Genomic DNA, 18,691 nt, shown 5'->3' on the forward strand with positions numbered 1-18,691 from the left:
AAGCAGGCGTAGGACCTTCAGGACTGGAACAACGGCTCCATCGTGAATCAAAGGAATCGTCTCCTGAATGTCGAGAATCCTCTGCGGCGGTGGGAAAGCTCGACACACAGTAGTGTCCAGTACTGCCCCTATGAACAGGCTGCACTGAGAGGGCACCAGGTGAGATTTGGGTACATTTATCGAGAAACCCAAGTTGAACAACAGTTGCGTTGTTACTTGCAAGTGATGCAGAACCATCTCTGGCGACCTTGCTTTGAGCAGCCAGTCACCCAGATAGGGGAAACCCGGAATCCCTGACCTTCTGAGATGTGTTGCCACCACCGCCATAACCTTTGTGAAGACCCGTGGTGCGGAACTGAGACCGAACGGAAGGACTGCAAACTGGTAGTGTTGAGACCCTACCGTAAACCGGAGATACTTCCGATGCGACTTCAGAATAGGGATGTGGAAATATGCATCCTGCAAGTCGATCAACACATCCAGTCTTCCTGCTGCAGCGCCAAAAGATCCTGAGCTAGGGTCAACATCTTGAACTTTTTTTCCTGCCTGAAGTAAAAATTAAAAACCCTGAGGTCCAGGATGGGTCTGAACCAGACGGCCTTCCTGGGCATCAGGAAATAATGGGAGTAGCATCCCTGACTCCTTTCCTGCTCCGGAACCACCTCTATCGCACATTTCTGCAGCAAGGCAAGAATGTCCTGCTGCAAATGCAGCAAATGGTCCTCTGAACACCAGCCCTGGTGAGGAGGGTAAGGAGGTGGAAACTTTGAAAAGGTAGGGTGTACCCATTATCCACAAGATTCAAAACCCAACGGTCCGAAGTAACGATTTCCATTCTTGTAGAAAATGGAACACCCGGCCTCCTACAAGACCAGCATGCTCCAAGATGAGGGATCTAGAGCTGCTTTCCCGTAATACCAGTGGCAGGACAGGGGAGGAAGAGGAGGCAGAAGACTGTTGATGAGAGGCTCCCCGCAGATGGCCTCTACCTTTCCCTGTGTACGACCTGTACAGAGGGTTCTGCTGCTGCTACTGTGGCTGCGGACAGCCGAGAAAGGAAGCCACCTCCCCATAGCCTCAATAACTTTTGTATCCATAGCCCCTGGGCTGGGACTGCAGCCCTACTGTCCCTGAAGCGCTGCATCGCAGAATCCGCCTTCGCTCCAAACAATCTAGATCCATCGAAGGGTAGATTGAGCAAAGTAGCCTGTACATCTGGTGAGAAACCTGAAGACCTAAGCCAGGCATGCCTACTGGGAGCCACTGAGGAGCCCATCACCCTGGCGACCAAGTCCGGCGTGTCCAGAACCGACTGAATGATCTGACGGGCTGCCACTTGTGTGTCTGATAGCTTTCCAAAAAAATTAACACAGTCATCTTCAGGTAACTTAGGAGCTACTTGCTTGACAGAATCCATTAGTGCATGAAGGTACCTTCCTAGCAAACATGTGGCATTCATCGACTTCAGAGCCATACTTGCTGAAGAGAACACCTTTTTGGCAGACTGCTCTAGTTTTTTAAGGTCTCTATCTCCCAGGATGGTGGGGGAGGATCCAGTTGACACCTTGGAACAAAAAGCCTGAACCACCAAGTTTTCTGGCGAAGGATGGGCAGAAAGAAAAGCTGGATCAACAGGAGCAGGCTTACACCGTCTTGCCACTAACCTAGAAACTGCAGGGGCAGGCAAGAGCTTCTGCTACACCTCCATAATCGGCGCCGTCAACGCCTCGTTGAAAGGCAGTAGAGGCTCAACAGAAGAGAAAGGAGGATGCAACACTTCAGTCAAGATATTTGACCTCACCTCAGCTGATGGCAATTGAAGGTCCAACAGGTCAGCGGCTTTCCTGATGACTGAGTGGTAAGGGGCAGCGTCTTGTGAAGGCAAGGTCTTCGGAGAAGAAAGCTCCCACTCAGGGAAAGTATCAAGGCCACTGGCCTCCCGTAAGCCCTCGAAGTCGTCCACAGAGTTGAGGATCTCCCCTTCCTCATGCTCGTGCTGGTACTCCTCTTCTTCCAGCAGTTTCTGGGCTTCCCTCCTGGAACGCCGTTTCGGGGTCGGTGTTGGCTGCGCCGGTGACGTCGCTGGCATGGAATGAGGACCTTCCAAAGTTGGCCGTGAGCGCTGCTTGAATCTGGGAAGACATGAAATGAAATGAAAATTGATTTGTAGAGCGCATGGCTGCCCTAGAGCGTCCCAGCGCTAAAAGAAACACAAAGCTACCAACAGCGTGCACCAAAAAGTCAGACGTCAAGAGGGAATAAGTGGGTTTTCAGGGCCTTCCGAAATTTCCCCAGACTTGGTTCCTTCCGAATCGCAACTGGGAGGGCATTCCACAGCTGACCGGCATTAACGGAAAACCGGCGGCCACCAGACCGTGCCCTCTTCGATCTCGGAATTGTCACCAGATTGCCATGGTCGGACCGAAGGGAGCGCAACGACTTGTAAGGGCGGATCAAGTCCCTCAGGATAGGGGGGCCGACGCCCTGAAGTGATCTGAACACAATGCAGAGGGACTTGAACTTCACTCTTGCTCGGATCGGCAGCCAGTGAAGGGCCTTAAGGGCAGGTTTGGCAGAAGATCTTTTTGCCGATCCGGTGAGCATCCTGGCAGCCGCGTTCTGGACTCTTTCGAGCGTATTGAGGGTTGACTCTGGGGCCGCCAGGAATAGGGCGTTGCTATAATCTAGCCTAGATAGAATGAGCCCCTGCACCAGAAGTTTCCTGGAGTTGGGCGGGAGTAGCGGAAGAATTTTCCGCACTGATCGGAGCAGGCCATAACAGGTCCCCGCTACCCTTTTGGCCTGTGTTCCCATTGACAGCTCCGGCTCGAACCAGACCCCCAGGCTTTTTATTGCATCCTTAGGGGAGGGGGGCACCCAGACAGGGGGGCCACATGGTTTTTGGGAGCGAGGTAACCGAGTTGCCCAGGAGCATCAGCTCCGTCTTGGTGCCATTGAGTTTTAGTCGGGAGCCTGACATCCAGGACATAATGCCTGATAAACAGGAGGCAAACTTTTCACCATGACTTTCTGAGAGAGACAGCGAGACGACCAGTTGTGTGTCGTCTGCGTAGGTCACTATTTTCACCCCGAAGGGTGAAACCACCTCCTCCAGTGGGGCCATGTAAACGTTAAAAAGCGTAGGGCTCAAAGATGAGCCCTGCGGGACTCCACACTGAAGGGGGATAGGCTCAGATCTAGTGTTGCCTTCGCAGACCTGATAGACCCGCCCGCTCAGATATGAGGTGAGCCACTTGAGAGCCACGTCCCTCACTCCCATCTCGGCCAGACGTTGAATCAGGATACGATGGTCCACAGTATCGAATGCAGCGCTTAGATCCAGGAGGACCACAGCCGCGGATCCTCCTGAATCTAAGATGCATCTGGCCTCCTCCACCATGGCGATTAGGGCCGAGTCAGTTCCCTGCCCGGGACGAAAGCCCGTTTGAGACCGTCGCAGCAGGTCATTGGATTCAAGGTAAAGTGATAGCTGCCGGTTGACGCATTTCTCAGCGATCTTGCTTAGGCCCGGCAGTAAAGAGATGGGACGAAAGTTTGACAGGTCCGCGGGATCGAGGCCTGGTTTTTTTTATAGCGCCTTTACCATCGCCTGCTTCCAGCTAGGTGGTACTAGGCCCTGGTTGAAAGAGGCATTTAGCAGGGCCGTTGCTGGGGCGGCAATGGTGTCAGTAAACCACTTGAGGACATGAATAGGCATTGGATCAAGGGGAGAGCCGCTCTTAAGGGCGGACAGCTCGGCACAGAAAACCTCCCTCGAGATAGGTGTGAAGCTGTCCAACACTACCCTGTCTGGAGCGATGTCTGGCTCAACTTTATCCAGCCTGGGGGCACTCTGGGGAAGACTGGCTAGAATGTTACGAATCTTGGTGTCAAAGTAAGGGGCCAGTTGTTACATTTGTCTTTGCTCCCATCTTGTGATACAGGTGGAGTGGGGACTTTAAGCAGCTCCTTAACAATCTTATACGTCTCCCTTGAGGAATTAGAAGAGGTTTTTATTCTTTCCTCGAGGAAGGCAGCTTTAGTCAGATTGCAAGCCGCCTTATAGGATCTCATAGCTTCGCGGTAATCTGATCTAGTGTTAAACGCCCAGTTCTTACGCCATTCTCGCTTGAGTTTTTTGCACTTTTTCCTCATCATCCTCAGTTCAGGCGTGTACCAGGAGGACTTAAGGCCACCGTTCTTTTTGTTCACCATTTTCATGGGCAGAACGGCATCTAAGGCAGAGCATATCCAGCTATGGAGGTTAACATCGGCCTCCAGAGGATCGACTTCAGGTATGGGGACCGTATGTTCAAGTGCTGTGGTTAGGTCCTTTATTGACAGTTGAGACCATAGCCTTTGAGGGGTACGTGAGGACGTTGCGGGGGGAGGTCTAGGTTCTATGGTGTGGTTAAGCTCGACAGGGATCAGGAAATGGTCCGACCAGGGGAGGGGGAGAGGGGGTAAAGACCTAAGTTGGGAGATGTTAGAGAACACTGGATCCAACAAATGGCCTTTTACGTGGGTAGGCTCGGAGTTGTGCAACACAAGGTTGCCTGCCCCGAGCTCAGATCTCAGGTCTGAAGCCACTTTATCATCTTGATGATCAAAATGGAGATTCAGGTCTCCCAGCAGCAAGAAGTTTGAAGAAGAGGCTGCCAGCGCCAACACGATGTCGAGAAGGGAGCTAGTAAATTGCTTTATTCCGCCCGGAGGGCGGTAAACAAGCATGCCTGAGAGCGAGTTGTTGGGGGAAAGTTGTATCCTAAAATAAAGTCTATCGGCGTCCAGAATGAGACCCTTATCTGCCCTACACGTGAATTTATCCCTGTAGATTATGGCTAACCCCCCCCCCCCCCCCCCTTCCCTTGAGATCTATGGAGGCATTGGATAAGATAGCCATCCGGAAGGGCGTTAACAATATCGAAATCAGAATTGACAGATAACCAAGTTTCAGTGAGAAACAGAATGTCCAAGTTGTTATCCTGGATTACATGGTGGATCTGTAGAGAGTGTTTGGGCAGCGATCTGCAGTTAAATAGTGCCCTAGCCAGAGGGACCCCCGCGTGAACTCCTATTGTAATGCCCTGGCCCCTACTGTAACAAAAAGCAACCAGGGGTTGGCTCTAATCAGTAAGGCTGAGCCGTAATATTTAGAAAACAAAAAGGGGTGCCAGTACTGATGTGGATTGTTTAGGAAATTGAATATCTATCCTATACTAGAAAGGAAATTCCAGAAAGGGAAATGCTAATTAATAGCTTTTTATTTTATCAAATTTGTAACATCAAAAGTTCAATAAATGTTTACATACACACAGAATTTTTTTTTTTCCTTTTTACAACGGACACGAAAGATATTAAGGTATAACTGTACATTAATCATTCATACAAAGTTGCACACATATCACATTCAACCATCCTACATTCAAACTATCAAGAGCATAATGTATAAAACAATTTATATACATCCAAAAGAAAAGAGAAAGAGAAGTAAAAAGGAGGGAAGCCACGATCTGCTTGGAATTAACAAAAGATACATAAACTAATTAGCTAAAGTATAGTACATTCCTACATGTAGTATAACTAGAGAAAAAACTCAATAGGAATTCCTAGTCCAAGGTAATGTACAACTCAAACTGCGGTACACATTTGGTAATTGTCCAACAGTTCTGGCAGACCACTGTGGCGGGGCCTACGCGTTTCGAATCCCACCGAATTCTTGGGGATTCTCTTCAGGGCCTGGTGTATTCCTACTTTATGGAATAAGAGATTCTAGTGTGGTCGGTGTCCTGTGTGGCACAACAGATGCTGGAGTAGAGACAGGAGTCTTAAAAGCTAGGACATAGGTCCAATGTTTGTACAAAAACTTCATCCAGGGAAGCTTAGGAGAGGTCAGGGGCAGAACCCCTATTTGACAAAGGGAACGTCTGCAAACCAAGTCGAGTCGTGGGTGTACGCCTGTTCTACAGGAGAAGTGACTCTTCGTTTCAAATTTGCTCAGTCTATGGGTGCTTGTTTTTTTAAAAAAACGGGTCAGACGATATCACGCTTGTCTGATAGTTTCGAACGAGTTTCCCCGGTTTTTGGAAGGGCTTGAGGTCGGAGTCCCTCTGTAAAGCGTTCGAAAGAATGTCGCGTTCCAGCCTGCACTAATCCGTGGCGCATGCGTCCAACCTACTGTGGCAGAATTCACACGGCATGAATAGGTCATCTGATCTCATTTCGTGCGAGCAGTGTCGCGAGTCAACCGGTCGGAGGAGAATAAGATCCTCCTTTGAGTATTTATCCCCGTGGTGACCTGACACGGACGGCATCCCTGGCCCTAGGTCCGTCCTGGCCCAGACGGGCCCAGACGGGCTTGCCTCTGGCGCGCCATGGGCTTGCCTCTGGCGCGCCATTGGCGGGCCCGCCCGCTGCGCGGACGGACATGGACTGTCATTTATGAAGCACGAGGGCCTGGAATCGCCCGAGCACTAGAGCGCTAAGTGGCAGAATTCCCCCAAGATGGCGCTTACAGAGATCGCGCTGGGGAGGTAAGCCTACAGCCAACCGGAGCCCTAAATCGTCCCTCAGCTAGCAGGTAGCCACACAGAAAACAATGTACAGATGTACTAATAGTGCACAGACTACAATAGCAAGTTAAAAACGAATGCAAATAAATCGTTAATTTTCAGTAGTATTCTATTAAAATCAATAGCGAAATGTGTGCAATATATGGATGCAGCCTAACTCCCAGTAACAGCCAGGGGAGCTTTGTGTGTCATCGGCCTAACACCAGACGGCTCCAGAGATTGAGGTATCGGAGTCGAAAACCTCAGCGCTGGAAACTGCCACGACGGAGCCGTAAGCCTGAAAGGCACGAAGGGTGCCTGGGCATACTGCTGGGGGATGCCCAAATTAAAGGCAAGCAGACCCATGGGGCCAGACGGCACACAGGTAGGGTAAGATGCCTTGGCAAACATGCCAAACATTGCATTTAGGAAATGCGACGGATCTGCTTCTGGAAAAGGAGGATAAGGTTCCAAAGCCCCCTGGTCTGGTTCAATACGTGCCCTTATGGGGGCTGAGGCTGCAGCGCCGGAGACATCGAAGTCGGTGCAGGCAAAGCCGCAGGAGAAGACTCCCTGGGTGCTGGAGAATCCCTGGGCGCCGGCGAATCCCTCAACGCTGGAGAGTGGGCCAGAGTCGCCTGCGGAGAAGGATTAGGTGACGGAGAGATGGCATCCTTGTCATGACGCCGATGTAAAGGGGAGGCCGACCTCGAAGCCCTGCGCCTTCGAAGATCAATGTGGGGACCCATGTTTTCACTTTTTCTTAAGCTTCTTCGTCTTCGAAGTATGCAAGGTCAAGACTTCGCTCTCTTGCAACCCCTCTTCTCTTTTTTGCCCGCGTTTCTTCAGCGTCTTCGGGTTCATCTCTGAAAGCACGAACACCCTTCGAAGTCGTGGTCCGAAAAAAGATACTAGAGACAGTTGTCGTGTGGATCCGTGATGGACATATGGCTCCCAAATTCCCTGCAGGGCATGAAACACGACTTCTCGAAGTAGCCATTCTCACTGCAACACAAAGTAGAAGATAGAAACAATGTTATCACATGTAAAAGGGAGCGTCCCAGAAAAAAACGTTACGAGTCGACGGCACGGAAACAAGGGAACTGACGTCAGCACGGTGATGAGGTCTTCTTATGGCTCCGGTGACGTCATACTGAGTCGCGAGCGGAGCCTTGCTATTGAGACGTCCTTGTCGTCGTGGGAGAGCTAAGAAAATAATTTCTGTGGAATGCTGACGCAGGGGTCATTCAAAAGGTGAGGAATCCACAGGCATATGTATCCATCAGAAAGAACACGACTTTGCTTTTGAATTCTGCTACCTGAACTCCAGTCCTGGGAATACTGACCTGCCAAGTGGTGACAATACCTGTCAGTTCTGGGCCCTTGGAGGTTGTTCCTTCTGCAAAATCGATGTATCGCCCTTCCAGCGCCTGTTTTTGGGATGCAGCACCGCTGTAGGAGAGAAGTTTCCAAGCACCACTGTCGTGCCCTTGACAAGTTCTGTGTTTAGCAGGGGTGAGGGGAGCACAAGCCTAGCTCGATTCCAGTAAAAAAACCCTACTAGTATTTGGTGAGCACAGCTCTATGCAATTCAATGAAAAGTAAGACTGGATCGATCAGATAGTCAGGTGTTTCATGAAAAGCATCTGCTACTGTGTTTTAGCCATTTCTATGATCTCTCAATGATAAGATTTGCAATCACAGAATGCAGGTTCCCTGTTGGCTTTTAGTCGGGTGCCAAATTTTGTAGGTGTCCTAGTTAAGTGATCCCGCACGCTTAATGCACGGTGGAGGGTACCTTGAGCTTGATGTTTTGGTCCATCAGGAGTCAGTGGCATTCTTTTCAGACTGGTTTTATGTAATCAAACTTTTCTGCCCACCACATTTTGCTGCATTTGCAACTTGTTAATGAGTTTACTTTGGAACATCTGTAGATAATGTTGCAATTTTGAATGTGTCTCAATAGTTCAACCCGATGCCCAATTGGAGAATATTGCCTACTAGAGAGATCAGAAGATTGACACCCCTGCCCACTGTATTGACCAGGGCTGTAAATAAGAGTTTAGCATAAAATAGAACCCGTTTTATTCCTTACTCTCAAGTGAGGTGTGTGGGGTGTTCTGAAGTCTGATGGCTCAGCAAAGGGCAGTGACTAGGAAGCAGAATGGAAGGAAACACTACCACAAGTCCAGAGAGTTGGCTCTGGTACTGGATGAAAGGGTCATAGAAAGACTGTAGAAATCTCTGACCTCACTGCAGAACCAGTAGTAGTTGTTTAATCTAGGATAGGATAGGTGGAAGACCACTAAACTGACACTACTCAAGATGTTTTAGGGAAACACCAAACCTGAAGCATCAGGATGAGGAACCGTGGCCCAGGCTTTGTTTTATTTGCCAGAAAACCTCCCACCATGAAGAAGCGATATTTCCTATGGGACATGAGATTTAGATGGCAAATAAGAAATATGGCCTTGGAGAGGGGATGAATTTAACTTCAATTGATGCTTTTGCATTAGGGCTTTGGGGATCCCTGCAGTTGGCACCTTTTTTCTTACACACTCTGCAGAGGCATGGCATCATTCAAAGTAGGACTTAAACTTGTGAAGCCAGTTATACCCACTACAGTGCTTTGAATTGTAAAGGCACCAACAGAATGTGAGTTTGGGCACTGTATGCTGCAGCCCTAGCAGGTGGCTTGCGTTACTCACCTCTATTCACCCCACCCCTCCTCACTTGTCACATGGTGAGGCTTGGTCAGTGATTCTTACTCAACCCACTACACAGTGTGACCTAAGGGAAATGGGTAGGATTAAGTTTAGACATTGGAGATGGAAGCCACATGACTGCCATAACACTGCTGCTTTGGGAAGGATCAGATGGAGCGGGCTGCCTGGACCTGTGCCAAGGCCGCCTGCCCTGCAGCCAGCCTGAGCACCTATTCCACTCTGCAGCACTGATCATCAGCAAACGCACACATTTTCTTTGCATGCAAACTTGAGAAACTGGCAGATTTTGTGGCTTGTGCACTTAATTGTGTTCTCTGTGGCACAACAAGATCCTGTGAGAACCACACACCTCCCTTGACCTTCTTTCACAATTTATGCTTTCTTTGCCATGTTCTTAGATACATTGTGCCAGAAAAGATACCATTATTAAAAAAATAATTCTCGTTGGGGAGGTTCTCATTCAACCTCGCTTGTGATGAAGGTGTTAGGCATTTTGCTATGCTCCTTTGCATATTGTGAATACGTATATATTTGTGTCTGTCCACCTCTCTCCTTACTGCTCAGCGAAAGTTCATCTGAATTGCGTGAGTACGACAGGAATCTGCTCTATCCCTCCATCTCTTCAATCTTTATATCCATCCCTTGATAAACACTCACCAACAGAAAAAGATGAAACTATATAATTTCACTGATGACATGGAGTTGATCCTTACTATCGATGATACATCTAACTCAAAGGAGTTCTGCCAGAACACCATGTTATACATCAGCGACTGGATGAAGAGCAACCAGCTAAAACTCAACTCTGATAAGACAGAGATTGTCTTAACGAACAACAAGATACGCCATTGGAACCCTGCTTATTGGCCAATAGTGATGAGCTCTCCCCCTACTCCAAAGATAGCCATAAAAAGCCTAGGTATTCAAATTGATGAGAACCTGTTCATGAAACCCCAGATAAGCACCGTAACGTCATCACGCTTCTTCCAACTAAGAAAAATTAGGGAAATCAGGAAATTCTTCTCAATAGAAGCAACTATCCAAATTATCATTGCACTAGTTATATCTTGAATTGACTGTGTAAATCCCTCTACCTAGGACTCCTTAAAGGCCTCATCATAGACTTTAAATGGCACAAAATCAAGCAGCTAGAATCATCTTCCAACAACCAAGGCACTGCCATATCAAGCCACTGATGAAGAAGCTACAATGGCTCTCTGTGGCTCAACGGTCGATATTTAAAACAGGATGTATCATCTTTAAATAACTCCACAACAATAGCCCTAAATACATATCTGCAAGAATCCAGAGCTATATCTCGAGGTGCAACCACAGGTCAGCCCAAATGAACAGTTTAACGATTCCGAGATTTAAACAAAAGAGTTTGGGAGGGCCCAGTTTCTCAGTCCTCGGTCCCCAGGTCTGGAACTCACTCCCAACTGTAATCAGACTAGCAGAAAACTACATGTGCTTTAGAAGGATGCCTACAACTTGGCTGTTCTCACAAGCATATAGCCAAAAACCTGACTAGATGACAGCCTCTTAACACAGCGCCAAGAAACCTGTTGGTGAACGTGCACTTTATAAATTGGATATACCCATAACATAACATTATGCCCCTGTTCATAAGACAATACTGCATTGTATCCCATGCTGCTGGAACACCTGTGACTGTTTCCAGGCCAAAATAACTCTAAGAACGAGTGTTATAGACATGTCAAGTCAGAAGCCATCAAACTAATATGGTGTAGGACAACTCATTTGTGGATTGCTCTTCAGATTTCACATTTCCTCCAGAAAGAAGAATTTACCAGTGTCACCCACCTCTAAATTAGGCCTTGTAGTGTCTATGAGGTGCAGTGACAGAAACAAATCTTAAGTATTGAGTGTAATAATTGCTTTTTATAGCTTTGGTAGCAGAATACAGTTTCAATGCGAGCATAGGAATCTACACAAAGAAAAAATGTGGCATTAGAAAAGTTAGGAAATGTTTGTAATACTAACGCTTTGAGGTTGTTGTTGTACATAGACAGGGCTTCGGCGAGATGCATCGCTCCATCGTCTTCCATTCTGTTTGATGAAAGATCCAGGATTTCCAGACCTGTGTTCTGTTGCAAAAGTTTTGCTAAACACTTCACACCATCCCGAGTGATTCTGTTACTGAAGAAAAAGAAATCGAAATACATTTACAATGGAAGATTTCAGTGCAATGATGACTGGGGTAGAAATAAAGGTTTTAATGTGAATCTATATGCTGGACTAACTTGTAATGTTCAACATAAAGTTAGATTCTACATTGCCAATAGATTTTTGCACCTCCTTTTTTATTACAAAAATAAACTTGAGAATTAAGATGTAGCTGATTGCTCAGGTCTGGTCATTATTAATGCAACAAAACAATAAAAAAACATGCATTCATCTTCGTCTTTTGTCAGTATTAATGTGTTAATTTGATTTACCATATGTATTGCTTTCTCACGAAGGACAGCAGTTGCTTTCCACCATGTGCATACTTCATGCAGAACTTCGATTCAAGTCACAAAAGTGATACAATATTTTGAAAAAAAATGCAGGTGAATGAACATTTAGCATCATCTACCCAGAGCAGGTTTGATGCACACTGTTGATCATGTGATGACCTCATTCTGCTATTATTCATGTTAGGTATGCATCTTATGACCATATCTCCTTACTTTTCCTAAAGGTAAATCCTCTTGTAGCTTCAGAACCTTTACCTGATATTTCACTCATATTTAGTTCCGAATAAAGAGATATGCAGTATTTTTTAAGGACGTTGCTATGGGTGATATCCTATATCTAGCCGAAATCTCACAGCAACGTTATGTGTAACTTAATTTCCTTGATAATATTCTTCTATGGTATTCCTCTACTCTCAATGTCTAGCTGCTAACTAAAATGAGCCTGGCGTCTGAATGAAAGTACTTTCATCCAAAGAGCCTAGTAAGTGTAGCTTGAAAAAATAAGCCCCAAATAGTTTGTACCAACAGCATACATGCAGATTTTAGAACCCTTGTTTACTGACAAGTCTCATTTCCCTTCCCAACTACTATAAAACCTAACTGTTATCAGTACTTGCCTGACTGCTTTCAATAATATAAAATGCGTACTCCTTTAAATAACAGAAGATTTATGTTCCTTTTGTATGCAAAGGCCAAGATGGCTGAATGCTTAATAAAAATGTGTTTAAAAAGGTTTTGCCATCTCAGCAGCACATAAGCAGTAAGCAGAACCCTTCTGTATTTGTTACAATACGTATGTCCAACTGGTTGATCCCAAGCTTCCAGTAGCTTGCAGACACCTTCAGAGTAGCTAACAGCCTTGAGTTCATTTTTAAATAAGGACAGGGTGTCATCTTCCTTTTAAAGTTAAGGGAAGGTTGTGTTTATTTTACTTTATGATCATTAGGCTGCAGATAGCAGAGTCTGTTAATGAGCAGTGCTCAGTCAGATTTATGACCCTGGCTGTGGCACATACATGAAGAACTGAAGGACTGAGATATTTAACTCTTAAATAAAAGTTCACCACAACACAGAGAACAAAATTATATTTCTTAATGTTTTTGCTCCCAGTGGCCAGTAGAAACTGTTTCATATTTATAAATGAAAAATACAATAATTTTGTTTTTAAATAGGAGCAATTTAAAGTGAGTAAAAATATTTCTATGAAACATTGTCTTAATGTGTTGCTAAATTTTAAGCCAATAACGCTCTTACATTTTTATGAAGCATGTTCCTTCACTTTAAATTCCTTCCATTTAAACAAATGGCTGTATTTTATAAATATGGCACAGTGTCTACAGACCACTGGAAAAAAGATGCCTGCTGTTTGTAAATTTGACACTTGGAAATGGGAGAACATTTAAATATTGATTATCTTATAGAATCTATATAAACAAAGTTAACTCTTCAGTTTAATTGTCTTCCAATTAATTTCAAAATGTTGCCCTTACACATAGTAGGTATCTTGGTCCCAGTGGCTGGCAGACATGATGCCATATTTATAATCTAAAAATATATCCATTATTTTAAGTGGGAGAAATTCAAAGTGCAGAAAATGTGTCCATATTTTGAACATTTTTGCAGAATATATTTCTGCACTTTAAATTTCTCCCATTTACAGAAAATGGTTGTATGTTTGTGTTATATGTGGGTATATCCTGTACCACAAGCAGATACAAAACATTTAATAGTCACCCATACACATGAATCCCATTCATAAGCACACATGTACATAAATCTTCAAACACCACGCTCTCATTGACACACATTGCAGCCCTGTCATAGTGCCCCTAGTCAAAGTATTTTGTTCAAACCTTAGTAGGTGGTTTTATGGACATTTGGCTTAAAGTCAATGAAGCTTGGTGTTGAGGTGTCTGGTAACAGTGCACGAGTTGCTTAGCCTTCAGTACTTCACGATGATTTTCAGTGATCAGAAGTAGCTCTAACTACAGAAAATGTTGGAGAACCCTGCATTATGCCAATTATTTGGGGTCATCCTTCAGCAATTTTAGTGCACACCTGACAAAACCTGATACCCTGACAACAGAATCTTTATTTGACAAAGAAATAGGGTTGCTGCTGGTTTTATCTGAGTCTTTGAGAAAGGCCTCTGACTGTGAGCAATAAACACATGCATAAATAAGTAATACATTAGAAAAGAGAACTCTTACCAGCTCAAGTCAAGAAATCGCAAGGTAAAGTTTTTCTCTAATCCTTCACACAGTCGTTCTATTGCCGTATCTGTCAGTTCGTGTTTACTAAGATGCAGTTCTTGAAGACAGTAATTTACTACCAGCATAGTTGCAAAATGTATCGCTATTTCTTCCTAAAATACAAATCGGTGATGGACTGTAAATTATTTAGAAAATACTGAACTAAGATTTCATTTCCTAATGAACTGTAACAGAAAGGATTTTCCAAGCAAACATAACAAAACAATGCCTGCAATCATATAGTAGAGCTTCTTTTGTCAGGACTTGCCAGCAACAGGACGGTTTCAGTCAGCAAAAAACAACTGTTCCAGCCTGAGAAGGACCAAGGCTGATTTGCATATGGCTTGTCCTTGACTGTTGTGGTATGGAATGCCGCCCAAATGATAGCCGGGGCCCGAAACTATGTCCAAAGGATCAATAGGAAAAATCTCTCAATCAAGGGGATCCTTTAGACCTCCACCCCAAAAAGTCTAGAGGCTTGATATTGACACACGTAATAGGCCACATTGGGGAAAGGATGTAAAAACACCAGGTAATGACAATATATGTGAAAACGATGTGCTGTGTTACACAAAATGCTACAGAACACAGTCTGAAAGCAACATCAGTACCCCGCATGAGATCCAACATGGCTGCCTCCACTCTGTCCAAGTGCAATTCCTAAAATGGTGAGACAGTAGCTAGACAACAGCAAAAAACAAAAATAAATGGAATCTAGCAAAACGTCAAGTACCTTCTCATGGTAGCATGTATATGTGTGTTGTGTGTGTTTGTGTATATATATATATATATATATATATATATATATATATATGTGTGTGCGTATATATTTGTGTGTGAGCGTGCATATAAGTATGTGTGTATATATATATATGTGTGTATAAATATATATATATATATATATATATATATAATAAATACAATATATCCCGAGCAAAATCAAACTGTGTACAAAACATCTGTCAAATAAAGCATCATATTCCAAAATAGGTGTCAGTCTTCTTCTTTAATATTCATTGCAGCATCTCTTTGACTGCTAGCCAACACGTGTTTCGTCTAATTTTAGCAGTTTGTGCATTTAGACTTCATCAGGGCTAGAATGTATAACAAAAGCAACAATTACAAACTAAATATTTCAAATAAGACATATTCAGAAAGTAATTCAGAGAAGAAAAGATTATTCTCAACCCCATAATAACCATATCGCCACAAGTGACAGGAGCATCCCAATAACGATTTCACCTATGTGTCAAAGCAAGAGATTCTATCAACACACCTAAGTAGGTACAACCTATTTGAATAACCGAAGTCACCGAAAAGTGTATTTTTTGTTATTAAAAAAGAGAAAAGAAGTGCAAAGATAGATTCATAAAACCCACGAGAAACCAAAATAAAATAAAAAGAAAAAAAGAAAATTATCGCGAGAATGACATGTCAAGCCAAGTCCCTCGAAAACCCTCAGTGAAAAACAACGAATGAAAAGGAGTTATTAGTCCAAAATGAAGCTCACCAGCACTTATATTTATGAAACTGGCGACACCACTGACTCTCTGTTCCAAGTGGCGCAATAAGTTAGCTTTATAACAAAACAAGTTGAAGAAAATGTTTACCATGAGAAATCCATTTTAACCATGAAGTAACATTAACATTTCAAAATATCTGCCTCATCACACTAGGTAAAGACAACCTGAAACGTGACTCCAATACTCACTAAATTTGAAGTTATCAGTCAATTCCACGAAGAAGTAGCACCTTTGTTTATAGAATAGACAAAACCCTCGTCAGGGCTAAGTCTGGTCACAACATCTAAAACAGAACATTAATATTAAATCCTCAGCAATAAAATAAGTTATAATACCTAATTTCCGACAGCATTAATAATTTAATTGCCCTGCTCAACCTAATTTTACATACTCGAGTCAGGACATATTCAAGTTTTCTAGGGGAACCTCTCAGACAAGGTATCCTATACTACAAAGCACTCCTAAAGTTAACAGAACATCGTTAAATAAAAAGGGAGTCACATATCGCAAAGCATAGCATTCAAAGGCTTCGAATAGTAATTCGAGGGTTTTTGAGAAGTTACCGTCTTAAAAGGCACTTACCAAGTAAGTTTATTAGTTTTCAACATCGGTGACAGCACGAGTACGGCGTCTAGCACCCGCGCCATCTTTTGGTGTGCATAAGTAATCAGTCTCAAACACTAAGGAAGGACCAATTGTTCCCCGGTTTCAGACCATTCCAAAATGGCGCCCAGAATTACGCGTCTTTACAATACGTATTTAAAAACTTTATTCGGCACTCGCAATGAGCATACCAAATCTTCAGGATTGTATGTAGGTGCTACTTCTTCGTGGAATTGACTGATAACTTCAAATTTAGTGACTATTGGAGTCACGTTTCAGGTTGTCTTTACCTAGTGTGATGAGGCAGATATTTTGAAATGTTAATGTTACTTCATGGTTAAAATGGATTTCTCATGGTAAACATTTTCTTCAACTTGTTTTGTTATACAGCTAACTTATTGGGCCACTTGGAACAGAGAGTCAGTGGTGTCGCCAGTTTCATAAATATAAGTGCTGGTGAGCTTCATTTTGGACTAATAACTCCTTTTCATTCGTTGTTTTTCACTGAGGGTTTTCGAGGGACTTGGCTTGACATGTCATTCTCGCAATAATTTTCTTTTTTTCTTTTTCTTTTATTTTGGTTTCTCGTGGGTTTTATGAATCTAATTTTGTACTTCTTTTCTCTTTTTTAATAACAAATAATACACTTTTCGGTGACTCTTCGGTTATTCGAATAGGTTGTACCTACTTAGGTGTGTTGATTGAATCTCTTGCTTTGACACATAGGTGAAATCGTTATTGGGATGCTCCTGTCACTTGTGGCGATATGGTTATTATGGGGTTGAGAATAATCTTGTCTTCTCTGAATTACTTTCTGAATATGTCCTATTTGAAATATTTAGTTTGTAATTGTTGCTTTTGTTATACATTCTAGCCCTGATGAAGTCTAAATGCACAAACTGCTAAAATTAGACGAAACACGTGTTGGCTAGCAGTCAAAGAGATGCTGCAATGAATATTAAAGAAGAAGACTGACACCTATTTTGGAATATGATGCTTTATTTGACATATGTTTTGTACACAGTTTGATTTTGCTCAGGATATATTGTATTTATTCTGTTGATGTGGTTTTACTACATTATTTATGACGATAGATAGTCGTCAGTTTTATCCCTGGTAGCATCCCTAATAAATTCTACTCATTACTGTTGACAATAGAGCACGAGCATATAACCTTCTATCTATTGGTTTTCACTGTGTCTATATAGATCAGATATATATAGTCTATATAGATAGATATAAATTTCCACCATAGCTATTCTTCCTGCAGTGCTTAATTTGTAAAAAAACTTAAAGTGCTTGGCCCCTAAGATTTACTCAGAAGCCTGTGGCCAGTGCTTTTGGATGTTAACGTGCTAAATACTATGGCTGTGTAGTCTTGATTCGGCTTTAATCCACCATGAGACACTTCCTCCTCCTAATCTCACTGTTGTAGGTTCCTGCATTCTCCCCTTGTCACATTTTTTAATTCAGTTTTTTTTCTTTCTTCCACCTTTTGCATTTCTCCCTCTCTTGCCCTGGGTCAAAGTCAAATAAGTGCAGGTACCAAAAAGTGAGAGCCGTGGTCCCTCCCTTGCTACTACCGGCTCAAATTAAGCACTGCCCCAGGCAGCAGACTAAACAGTACAAGTAGCAGGTTGCGCTCCTTAGAAGGATGGATACTTCCATCCGGTGTTTCCCATGGGGGTTTAGGTGCTTTGCATGTAGCACGGATAATAACTACAGGATTGTCTCCTTTTCTCCACTCCCCTCAGATATGCTTTCTGTAGGAGAGTAGGGTCTGCAATCCTATGATCACCCAGATTTTTGCTTTTTGCTTCACTGGTTTACGACTTTCCCTGGCTGTGGGCCTGCTAATCAGACCCACAGCCTAGCTGTTCTCTCTAATCCAAATTGTACCCAGGTACTGAATTGGCCCTGGGCCCTCTCAAGTCCCTGTACCCAGGGCTGAGGTGCACCCAGAAGTCTCCCAGGGGCTGCAGCATGTATTATGCCACCCCTGGCCTGACTAACTAAATCTGACACAACTGGCTGCACGACAGCTGGGGCAAGGAGGTGTAATCACCCTTTTGCTTTAGATATAGTATGCCTATATCTAAACCTAAATGGACACACAGATCTCCTATCAGTCACTCCTATGGCAGGCCTTAACAATCCTGAAGGCAGAGTGCTTGGAATCGTGTGAGATAGTGCTCTGGCATGAGCTGAGCCTGTCTGCGGCTTTCGGGATCCATCCCTTAGCCGTTTCCATGATATCGCATACCATATACTCTTAAGTGCATTATAATCCTCGCGGTTATATGCCAACTCTGGTATCGCTTTATCAAAACATGTCGAGTAAGGTGTCATACGAATTGGAATACTAACCCCTCGCCAATTCTGGCGACGGGGTTAGCATTCCACCCTTCTAGAGGGACACGACATGGATGTAACCTGTAACCCCGGTTAAAGTCCAACAGAGCCTTAGCTCCACAAAATGGATGCTGCCACCGAGACACAAGTCTGCCCTCCTGCTGCTGGGAGTCCTCCCAGCCCAGGAGGCAAGGACAAAGGGTT

At 44.1% G+C, this 18,691-nt stretch overlaps 1 protein-coding gene across 7 annotated transcripts in view; it reads right to left on the minus strand.

Moving 5' to 3' along the window:
* Positions 1-18,691, minus strand: part of LRRC34 (leucine rich repeat containing 34) — a 431,531-nt gene that overhangs the window by 28,826 nt on the left and 384,014 nt on the right. For all 7 annotated transcript variants that reach the window (XM_078666059.1, XM_078666060.1, XM_078666064.1 and 4 more), the window contains 2 exons: positions 13,968-14,122; positions 11,282-11,437 (listed from right to left, as the gene is read on the minus strand). In XM_078666059.1, coding sequence (XP_078522185.1) covers positions 11,282-11,437; positions 13,968-14,122 — 311 coding nt within the window. The remainder of the gene's footprint in view (positions 1-11,281; positions 11,438-13,967; positions 14,123-18,691) is intronic.

Source organism: Lissotriton helveticus, chromosome 11 (assembly GCF_964261635.1).
Source record: "Lissotriton helveticus chromosome 11, aLisHel1.1, whole genome shotgun sequence".
NCBI lineage: Eukaryota > Metazoa > Chordata > Amphibia > Caudata > Salamandridae > Lissotriton > Lissotriton helveticus.